This window comes from Rhynchophorus ferrugineus, unplaced genomic scaffold (genome assembly GCF_030347505.1).
Source record: "Rhynchophorus ferrugineus isolate W39M unplaced genomic scaffold, kcgeb_rfMv2 rfM4, whole genome shotgun sequence".
Lineage (NCBI taxonomy): Eukaryota > Metazoa > Arthropoda > Insecta > Coleoptera > Curculionidae > Rhynchophorus > Rhynchophorus ferrugineus.
In genome coordinates this window covers 22,637,093-22,649,149 of record NW_027472583.1, presented here as the reverse complement: position 1 = coordinate 22,649,149, position 12,057 = coordinate 22,637,093, and the positions used below count along the sequence as shown (strand labels likewise).

The window sequence follows — 12,057 nt, the reverse complement described above, 5'->3', positions numbered from 1 at the left end:
GTAAATGCTTTTGTTTAAGGCTTTATTAGTAATGTCATGACTTCATTAATTTTATTATGTTTAAAGAGGTTGTAAATCCATTATTAGCATAGTTACTTTTACTCACAAAACAATTATCTTTTTTATGTACATTTACGATTTTCTTAATAATACCGAAAATATATTTTATTCCAATTGATTTAATATTATAAGAATATAGTTTGATATATATAATATATAAGAAGCAAAAACACCCTTAGTAGGTCATATGTGTCTACATTAGTTATGAAACTTGTAGGATATAAAATAAAAAGGTTAATTTGTTGGAAAATTATTTTATTTTAATGCAAATAAATGACGATCGAAACATATTTTCAATATTTAAAATAAAAATTAAACATACAGGTTAAACATTATAGAAAATCCTAACAAACCTTTAAAATTGGTACTTAATTTTAATGTTTCAGTACATTTTGGTACTTAATTTTACACAGTTTGTACAGCTTTTCAAAATATTTAGAGAATATCAATATTTTTTCGGCCCACATATTAATACTTTAATTTTTTTCCCAAAAAATATTGATATATATATTATAAAATATCGATATTTTTTTTCTCCAATATATCGATATTTTTATAAAAATATTAAGTAAGCACGTCTTCACTTCACCTTTAGATAGTAATATTATCGTATATTTAATAGCTTTTTATACCCTTCTTGTATCTTTCTATCATCGCACGTAAACATCCGAAAATAAGGGCATTTCAGTGGCTATTTCATTCTATATACCTTACAATTCATTGACTTTTTCATGATACATTACTCCAGAACATCTCCGGTTTTGGCGCATGTGCATATAGGTTCCATTTAATTTTAAAATAGAGAATAATGTGAGTTTGGCGCATGCGTATTTACAACTTCATTTACTTATTTTTTATCGTGATTATTAGATTTAATGTTGAATATATTAAGCAGGTAAATAGTAAAATTTTGGAAATACATTAAAAAAAAGTATTGAATAAAACGAAATAAGAAAAATATAATTAATATATGTCCAACTATTATATTTTTATAAAAACACCATATTACACATCATTAGTATTTTTTGTAAATAAAACTACAGAAATATGATAAATAATTAATTTAGTGTTGAAACTATATATATGGAGGGAAAGAAACATTGAAATTTTTTTGAAATAATATATTTTATTTAAAAAATAATTCAATAAAATGAAATAATAAAAATAATTTCTATTTTTATAAAAACACCATATTTAAATAAATTTACAAATTTGAACTATTAACAAGAACCATGTAAATAAACATAACCATAAAAAAGACCAAAATCGTTTGGATCAAACAAAGCCAACGGAGTTAAAACCAAACGAAAAAGTTACCATCATATATGAAAGCAGTAAGATGTTCCTAAAAAATCTCTAAATATTAGGACTACTATTCTTGATCCACATACCTCATTGACGAAGTTACTTTCTCGAGCTTTCGTTTAACATATTGTACATTTACCAGCCTAAAACGAATGAATGCCTATATTTTTAAGCTGAAAGACATCTTAGTCAATACATCATTATTTTTACAAAACAATAATTTATTTACCTATACACTTATATAATAATTCATTATATCTTCCTCGTTATTATTATATTAGATCATTAGGGTGTCGTTGATAGTTTTATATTTTGTTTATTTAATTGAGGACTACTTTTGTTAACAAATTTAATTATTTCAAAGTATCACTGCACATTGTTCTTACATCTTAGCTAAATGCTGTCTAATTTAACAAATTAATAAAATAAATTCTAGCTACAACTTAGTAATAAAATAAAATTTAGACAACTACTACAACAGCTTAGTAGGAATATTACAACAGCTTTTGCTACTATTCTTGATGGACAAACCTCATTAATGACTTGACAACCTTCAACACAACAACAATAATTTTCTTCTCTGTTCTTGTTATCATTAAATTTTGGCATATGTTGATACCTATTCCAGGTCATTGAAAATGATGTGTTATAAATTTGGCAGTGAAAGTTCCCACTATAAATAAAATTGATGCTGTTTGGTTTTTATAACTTTTAAAAATTTAACCTTACATTCTACACTTACCATTGTTCATCCATATTTTAAAACCAATGTATGTTAGACCACCAAGAATAACACAATAATTGAATTATTACTATTATAGAATTATTAATGTTATACAAAATCTAAATATTCTAGATATTTTCGTTGTTTTTATCTGATCGAATGTACCGATTGACTGGAAAAGAATATACCGCCATTAGAAAAGGAAGACAAAATAGTTTATTCTTTTCTATGGTTGATTCTATGCAGGAGAATGCGCATGTACCAAATTCGGAATTCCAGTGAGGTTGTGGAGTAATGTATCCTACTTTTGTCACACTTTTTTTCCCAAAAAGCATCACAATAAGTATGTAAAAGTGTTTGATGAGCAGATTTCTTTAAATCAACAAATGTAATAAATGCCGAAGATACAATTTTACCATTCCATGATTAGTATCTGTATACACTGTATATCTCAATAATAATTAATAGAAAACTGTTATGGTACATAAAGAAATGTCGAAACCATGGAATTCAACAGTTATGCTAGGTTGTCTAATAGCCTTTTGTATTTATACTTCGCATTTTCATTGGTAAATATAATTGATCAAAATACATGTAAGTTCTCCATGTACCCTCCTTTTTCATTGAACCTACTTATTTCAACTTTATTATTTGATTACTTTTGTTCGTACTTTTGTTTTAATGCTTAATATAACTTCAATTGTAAATAAATATATTATTGTGTGTATAAAAATATAGTTAAAAAACCTCCAAGCAGCTCCAAAAATCTGAAAATATAACTTATAAATAATTTTTATAATTAAAAACAAACTAAATTGTTCTTAAATAGATGAGAAATCGTTGTAATAATCTAAGAAGAAAATAATATAATATAATAAATTGTTTTTCATTGTAAAATGTACTGAGCCAAGTTAGGTTTTGAACAGTCATGTTTCATTACATATTAACATTGACATATATTTATAAAAAGTACCATTTTTATAAAAATAAAACAAAAAACTTAAAAGTGTCATCTGATATCAAGCAACTAAATTTGAATGGCACTGTCTCTACCCAAATTTTCCAGGTTTTGGCGACTCTAGATTCCAATAATCTACGTAGACAGTGTAAAGAGCAACTTTAGTCCAATTTGATGGCTTTACTGCTTGAACAGTAATGCATGTGCCTGGATTCTATGGACTAGGGGTGTTTTCATAGCTTGAATGTTTCTTACTTGGAATAGTTTAAGGGTCTTTGAACATCCTTCAGTCCACCTTTTATGACCTTACAGCTTCAGCCACGACAATTTTGGAAGAACTCCACTTATCTACATTCGTCTACTTTTTTTGATAATTAATTTGATTCCTGTTAATTGAACTAACTCAAAGAAAACAGCCTTATGATCTTCCCGGGAATCCTACAGACTGCGTAGCTTATAATATAGGAAAGGATATTAAACACAAAAACTTTTAATTTATTTATTATTTTATTTTATTATATATGCTTTAAAATCAGAGACGACTCTAGAGTTGTGAGAATTGGGTTATTTTTCCCGGTGAATCTGATGACTGCTGGCGAGAAAAGTTCACCGATAAATATATTGAAGTTCTCTTAACAATGTCAAGATATCATTAAGACTAATGTCAGCAATAATGGAGCATTCAGTTAATACGAACTTAATTGGTCTCTTCTTTATTTTATTTACTGTAACATAACCATAATAAAAATCGGGAATTAAATATCGGGAACTGTAAACATATATACCTTTTGATCTTTCTGATATAATTATCTTTATTATATTTTATATTGTCAAAATACTGTGTTGGTTCAAGTTCATTAACACAAACTGTTTCCCATGAAAGGAGCTAAGTCAGCAAATATCAACAAAGTCAGATTAACAAGTAATGTTAAGGGATCAAGTTCAGTTTAGCGTTATTCTACACGTTCACGAGACAGCACGTTCTTTTCTAATGTTATAGAAATATATAATCATATAGAGTTATTTTATATATTATACAATTGCTATACAATTTGACTATAGATATTAATTATTAGACTTGTTTAATATTTTTATCATTAAGAAGCAAGTGTCAAACAACTGAATTTATTTCAGAACATGCTTGTAATTCTTATCTATCAGAAATATTCACGTGTTACAATAAATCTGCTGATATTTTGTTTACGAATTATAAACGATGTGTTTGCAAGTTATAGTACTTGAGATATGAATCAGCATGTTATAATAATGTTTATTATAGGTATGTTAGTCAGCTGACATAACAAAAAACGTGAGCGAAAATCGTGATACGAAGTATCAGGCGATCACTCGATTACTTTTACAAAAATAGTATAGAAAATCTTTCAAGATCAATAGGTATATGAACATGCAGTAAACGTTAATGTTTTGGATGAAACTGATACAATTATCATAAAGAATGACACATCATTAAGTTGATTATTTACGTAATTACTTTGCATCTATTGTAAAAATATCCAATACTAGAAATTGAAAAAAGTGAAAAACAAACCCATTAACTTTTTTTCTTTTGCTGATAATAACTTTTTTATACTCAATATATCAGTTATATAATGTGAAGCGTTTAATACAGCAAGTACTTTTATTTTACTTTAACATTATTTTATTTTACGGAAATAAGTCGCGACTTATTGCAATACTGCTGATTCATTTCTATTTTAACATCTATACATTTTTTATAAAAAAAGTACTGTCCCTACTAGTCGCATTATCGAAAATCGTCGCATCCTTAGAAATTTAATTGTTTCTGGAGTTGTAAAGAGACCAAAGAAAATAATTTAGTATTAACCTCGACTCACTTAAGCACGTGTTGACTTCACTTTTCATTTTCCTAGATTTAATAGTATTTTATAATCTTCTTTTATCTCTCCATCATCGCATGTAAACATCCAGAAATAAGGACATTTAAGTTGAGATTTCATTTTATAAGCCCTGCAATTCATTAACTCATAATCATTACGGAATTACTTTGCATCTATTATAAAAATGTTTATTATTAGCAATTGAAAAAAAGTTAATAACAAATCCATTAACGTCTTTCTTGTTCTAATAATAATATGTTTCTTCTCAATATATCAGTTAACAAAATGTGAAGGGTTTAAAACAACAAAAATTATGTTATTTTGCTTTAAAATTATTTTATTTAGGAATTAAGGGAGCGACTTATTGGAATACTGTCGGCTCAGTCCCATTCTAAAATCCATGAAATCCCTCTGCTAGTTTACTATCTAGACATCTCACTCATTACGTCTTCCATTCTAACATAAACATGCTATCTTTCTTTAACAACCAGTGCCGTAAGTAACAAACATCGGGAAGGCCAGATGTCTACAGTAATGTTACGGGCCCATATTTAATTTAGTTCACTATATGATCACTTTGGGTGGCATATTATAGATCAAAATTTAATAATATTTTGCACTTGATAAGAACTTGATCTAAAAGTTAAAACATTAATTAAATGTCCACCAATCTCTTGCTTAGTTGTTTTCAGTATCCTCTGAGGTGATATATATTTCTTAGTTTAAATGTCACGAAAATGCCTAAATCATGCCTATAATCAGGCCTATAAATTAATTTTAAAGGATATATAGCAGATAGTACTACTCTGTATTAAATTCGTCATGCATCGAGTACATTTGTGATCAAATTCATATTGAAGCCACAATGACTGGCTTCGTTTATCATTATGTTATGTGTCATTTCGTCAAAGCGTAAACAAACAATATTTTCGATGCTTTAAAAATGTCTAAATTATTACCGAGTAAATCGCATTTGCGTAATACATTTTTACTTCATTTTGAAACAAATGTCGGCTAAATGTCATCAAATGCTGTGTGAAGGTTATAGCAACCACACTTCGACGTTTTAAAAATGGTGATTTTGACACCGAAAACAAAGTGCATTCTGAACAGGCAAAAAAATTTGAGAACGAGAATTTGAAGGCTGATGTTTTTGACACGACCACTGCGCGAAAAACGGCCGAAATACGAGCAAAGAAACAACAATATTATTCTTCAGCATAACAGCACTAGAACACATGTTGTAAAACCAGTGAAAACCTATTTAGGAAAATTATAAAGTGCTACCCCACTCGCCCTATTTTCCAGACCTTGCTCCCTCTGATTACTACATGTTCCGACTGATGAGTCGTGGTCTGTCTGAGCAGCACTAGGCTTACCGTCATCATTCTTTCAAAAAGCCGTAAATTCCCTGAAAGTTGGGAAAAAGTAGAGGCTATCGTTGAACAACACTTTAAATAAAATACATTGTAGAAATTTTTTACAATAAAGCTTATAATTAAGGAAAAATCCTTTAAAAGTAACTTATAGACCAACATATTTATATCGAAATGATAACTTTACTACAAATAATCATCTGTTGTATATATCGCCTATCAGCCTTACTTTAAGTACGAAGAATGTTAATGAAAAAAATGGGTATCAATTACTATTACCTTTCGACTCTAGCATTTTGAAGGTTAATTTTATGACCAACAACTTATGATTCTGATTTTGAACCGAAGTTCTGGGAACACACATAAATATAATGACACAAAACAAGACCTTGGTTTCTTGAAAAAGAAGCCAAAATTGTCTCCTTTTGAAGGAGCCTGAAATTGTTTTGAATAATTCACAGTTTCTCGAAGTTAAGATCTTACACTTTATATTACGAAATTTGCCGATTTCCCATTTTTACATGTTAGGGCCATTTCGAGAGACTTTTCGCAAAAAGCAATTAATTATTTGTGGCGTTGCATAGTGCTGATTATTATATGGCACTAATAACTAATGGGTTACGTAGATGTTTCGGAAATGTTTCGAAGGGTGTATTTGAATGTATTTTGATCAACGATATTTATTGCTGAAAATATGAAATATCAATGTTAATAACTGTTACAACAACCTAACTTGACTGATAAATTCGATCGTTTTTATTCAATCATTCAATTGTTTTAGTCAGCTGCATAATCGTACTTTCATTGCATGCCAGGAAGAAATGGAGATTTTTCTGTGATATAGTGTTGCGATGAAAAATTGAAAATTGATCTACTACAACAAACTTCAGCGCGTAAAACCATTGCTTATTGAATGGCGACATCGAAGTGTATTCATGACTATAAAGTCCTGTCGTTCAAATAAAAGGACTAGCAATGTGAAAAATCTGAAAATGTTAATGTAGATATCTTGTGAATTCATTTGAAAAAATGTAATGCTGTACTATTTCAAAAGAGAACGGCAATAACCCGTAACAGACGTAGTTATCCTTTTGCATAACAACGTTCGGCCACACAAGAATTTTAATTTGCAAGGGTTTTGAAAGGATATTGCAGATTTAATGGGAAGTTCTGCTTGACCCGGCTCATAGTGCCTTTTAACATAATTACCATGTGTTCGGAACTATTCAGTATGGTTTCATTCGCACAAGGTTTCGGAAGACCGAACAGGTGCCAAAATGATTAGAGTGTGATCTCAAGTGTGTATTGCCATGCTACCAGAAAGATGAACAATAGTGATAGGTAATTACGGAAAATATTTGAATTAACATGTATTTTACCAATTTTTCTGAATTAATTCCCATTTTAAATGAAAAAAAGGATTAGAATATAAGCAAGAACATAATATCAGTCAAAAGTATTTTTAAAAAACTTCTTCATAGTGCGATTTTTATGCAATGAACGATAATATTCAGGTTATTTTAAGGCACCACTTAACAAACCGTACGTTTCTATTCCCGTTTCAAGTATATTATCTGTAAGTATATCTGTAATACCCTAAACAAAATAATACTTATCTTACGTCATCGGCTTTCTTCAAGTGTTATTTTAATCAGTATTGGCATAGTATTTAAACCGTATCTGTTCGATTTTTCAGTAACTATTCAAAATGAAACTTCTATTGGTCATAGAGCTCCTACTAGTAACCATCACAAACTTGGTGGTTGCACAAAAATCAACGTTACAGTTGGTTCACGTTGTAAGAAGATTGCATATTTTTATTATTTTTTTATTCTGATGGAGTTGATTTTTAGTTGTTTCGCCACGGTGATAGAAATCCAGACAGTTCTAGTTTATGGGAAAGCAATCCATATTACAATGAAAGTTTCTACAGAGAAGGATATGGACAATTGACAAACGTAAGTATTTAATGATATTATCGTGTATGGTAAGTTAAAATAAACACCGATTTTCAGGCTGGTAAAAGAACGGAATATCGCTTAGGTCAATTGTTACGTCAAAGATATGCTTCGTTCTTGGGAAGAGAATGGAACATTAACAATCTAGATGTCAGAACAACCAACTATAACAGAACTAAGATGTCCGCACAGCTGGTGCTGGCAGGTCTATGGCCTCCACGGTTTCGAGACGTCTGGTTACCAACATTAAATTGGCAACCAATTCCATATAACTATTATCCATCATCTGAAGACAAAGTTTGTTTTATTTTAATTAATTTGCTTAAAATACGGTAATTCTATACTATTATAGGAACTATATGCACTTGGTGCCTGTTCCAACTCACTCGTCGAGATGTACAATGTCTTAAATGATGAGAATATCGCCAATTACTTGGAAACTAGATACGGGGAAATGTTTGATATACTTAGTACTAACACTGGTGTCACTGGCAATTTGTGGAACGCTTTCAGCTTATATTTTGGCATGTTGGTTCAAGTAATATATTTAAAAAAATATTTAGCATTATGAATTCATATCTCATATTTTAAGGAACAACTCGGTTTTACTTTGCCACGTTGGACAAGGGCAATTTATCCCGAACCATTACACTCAGCAGCAGTTGACACCTATTACGTGTTAACCAACACGACCTTATTAAGACAACTGACAGCTGGTAAGAAGTATTAACAGCTAAAATTAACAAATCCATTGAATATTTTTTAGGATATTTGTTGAGAAAAATCTTAAATGATTCCGCGAGTAAAATTGATGGTACGTTAAGTCCATCCAGCAGAAAGATGTTTTTATACTCCGCACATGAGAATAACGTCGCCACGCTGTTGTTATCATTGGAAGCATATAAGCTCACCGATGTTCCGCCGTATGGTGCTCACGTACTTGTCGAACTTCATAGAATTAATGGAGTCTACGGCTTCCAGGTAATTTTTTTTTTGAAATTAAATCAAAATATATTAACGATATTGTAGTTGTTCTATGGAAATTATGAGCGTAGTCAACCAATTCCTGTCAAGTTACCAAATTGTGGCTTCTTCTGTCCCTACGATGAGTTTGTTAAACAAGTCGAAGAACTAATTCCTGAAGACTCAACTTGCGAATCTTATAGTTCTAGGCTGCAGCATATTGCCGAATTATTAATGGCATAAGTGATTTATATATTATTCCATTAATATGATATAATAAACTGATATACTTCATATTTAATCTTATTAATATTTTTCGAAATATGATTGCCCGATGACTCACTTCATTTTTCAGTATGTGTCAATTAGTTGAAGTGAAGCAAAAAAATATTTTCAATAGGCTGAAATTGTCTGCATTTGTACGGAGTAAATCACATCTGTGGAAAGTATAACACTTATACTTCAATTTGAAGGAAAAAGTGGCGAAAAAATAATCAAATGTCGTACGAAGCTACGATAACTATAGTCCGGCTATTTCAACATGTGAATACTGGTTTCTACGCTTCAAAAGTAGTAATTTTGGTACCGAAGATAAGGAGGTTCCTGAATGGACAAAAAAACTCGGTCTTTGATTTGAAGGCATTGTTAACTGAAACCATCAATAGAGATCGCTGTCGAATGCAATTGATGCGTTTGAGTCGAACACTACGGCACGGAAATACAAGCAAAAACAGTGCTGTTTTTCATCATATCAACGCTCGACCACATGTTGCAAAACCAGTGAAAACGTACTTCGAAAAATTTTAAGTTGCTCCCCCACTAGCCTTATTTTTCAGACCTCGCTCCATCTGATTACTACATGTTCCGACTGATGAGTCGTGATCTGTCTGAGCAGCCCTTGACTTCTTATCGTCATGGTTCTTTCAAGAATCCGTAAATTGCCTGAAAGGTGGGAAAAAGTAGCGGCTATCGATGGACAATACTTTAAATAAAATATATTCTACACTATATTCATAATAATTTTACAATAAGAATGAACGATTTCGAACATTCTTTAAAAATGTCTTTTCTTCACATATTCATCTATTGTAAATATCGCCGAGCAGAATTATTTTACGAGGTACGAAGAATGTTCATGTTAAAAATGGATACATAAATATAACGACGCACATAAATATAATGAGGCAAAGCAGATCTTTACGAGATCTTGATTTCTTGGAAGAGAATCCAGATTTAATTGTCTCCTTGTACTAGAAATTGTTCACCATAGTTCAATTTCTGGATGTAAAAATCTTACATTTTATATTATAAAAATGGTTAGATTTACGGTTCAAATTTTCACGTGTTAGGGTTATTCGTAGAAGGCAATTTGTTACTTGTTGCTATGCATAGTGCTGATAATTATATGTCACCGATGAGTAATGAGTTTCATGGATGTCCGAACTTGACTGTTAAATTCCATCGTTTTTATTCAATGGCTGACATCCCTCTATATAAAATAATAGTTTTCTATTTAGTATTAATGAGTTATTCTGTGTATATAAGGCTAATAACAGAATCCCGAAAAATGCGTTCATTTTTCATGTATGCGTTCATTGTTTTTATTGTTTGATTTGTCCGAGTTTTATTGCTTGTAAACTTGCGATGAAAAATTTATCTACAACAATAAACCTCAGCGCAAAAAAACAAGGCTTGTTGAACTGCGGCACCGAAGGTTACTCATTCCTTCAATTCAAGTATTATTCAAGTCCAATTCAAGTGAATGTTAAGGAGGAAAAACAATGTTTTAAAAAAATACAATTAATTTTCTTTCTTCCTTGTGCAAGTTAATTCGCTGTTACTAGTTTCTTTATTTTAACTAATAACATAACAAATATAAAAAAACAAGTTAAATAGAAAATGTGAAAATGTGAAAAGTCCCCGGCGTAACAAAGAGAACGCGGTTTTTTTTTGTTCAAAATTGGCATTATTTATCAACGTAATCTTCATCAAGAGCTACACAAATAATCCTTCGAGAGCCGCTCTAATATTTTAATACCGCTTTTGTAGAACGATTTATTTTTGCATCAAAGTAGACCTCAGTTTCAGTCATAACCTCTTCATTCGAGCGAAATTTCTTACCGGTGAGCGTTCTTTTGAGGTATGCGAGCAGTCGCTGAGGGCCAATTTTGGCAAATACAGTAGAGGTGGCAGCAAGTATATCTGGTAGAGGTGGCTGCAATTTGAAGTTAAAATCATGTAATTTTACCATTGTTTTTATTGACTTGTGACACAGTGCATTATCTGGATAAAACAAATTTTTTTCTTTCCCATATGCGGTTGCAATTTCGGCATTCGAAAGCTTCAATAACGCTATATAATATTCAATGTTCATGGTATTTCCATTCTCAAGGCAGTCGAGGAATACTCCCAAAATACCGAGGCGATTATTTTTGAGCTACCTTTCCAGCGGATTGTTGTGCTTTCGGGAGCTTTGAATTATGTTGCACTAGGTGCTGTCCACTTAGATAATGATTGTCTTGATTCTGGGGTGAAGTAATAGAACCATGTTTCATCTATTGTTACCTATCGACGTAAAAATTCCGGTTTGTTACGTATAAACATCGCCAAGCACTGCTCAGAACCATCAGCACGTTCTTGTTTTTGGTCAACAGTGAGCAAACGCGGCGGCCACATTGAACTGAGCTCTCTCATAGTCAAATGCTCATGCAATATAAAACCAACACGTTATTTTGAAATCTTTACGATGTTAGATAGCTCACGTAACTTCACTTTGCGATCATTCAAAATGATTTTGTAGAGTTTTATTATGTTTATTAGTGTTACCACCTTATATGGACGTCCGCTGAGTTCT

General features: G+C 30.8%; 1 protein-coding gene across 1 annotated transcript in view; it reads left to right on the top strand.

The window, feature by feature from the left end:
* LOC143195559 (venom acid phosphatase Acph-1) overlaps positions 1-9,497 on the top strand; it is a 36,004-nt gene extending 26,507 nt beyond the window's left edge. The window contains exons 2-8 of the mRNA XM_076402821.1: positions 7,979-8,080; positions 8,136-8,240; positions 8,298-8,537; positions 8,593-8,778; positions 8,833-8,956; positions 9,007-9,221; positions 9,270-9,497. Of these exons, the coding sequence (XP_076258936.1) occupies positions 7,991-8,080; positions 8,136-8,240; positions 8,298-8,537; positions 8,593-8,778; positions 8,833-8,956; positions 9,007-9,221; positions 9,270-9,446 (1,137 nt within the window). The 5' untranslated portion in view covers positions 7,979-7,990 and the 3' untranslated portion in view covers positions 9,447-9,497. The remainder of the gene's footprint in view (positions 1-7,978; positions 8,081-8,135; positions 8,241-8,297; positions 8,538-8,592; positions 8,779-8,832; positions 8,957-9,006; positions 9,222-9,269) is intronic.
* Positions 9,498-12,057: the final 2,560 nt, after the last annotated feature.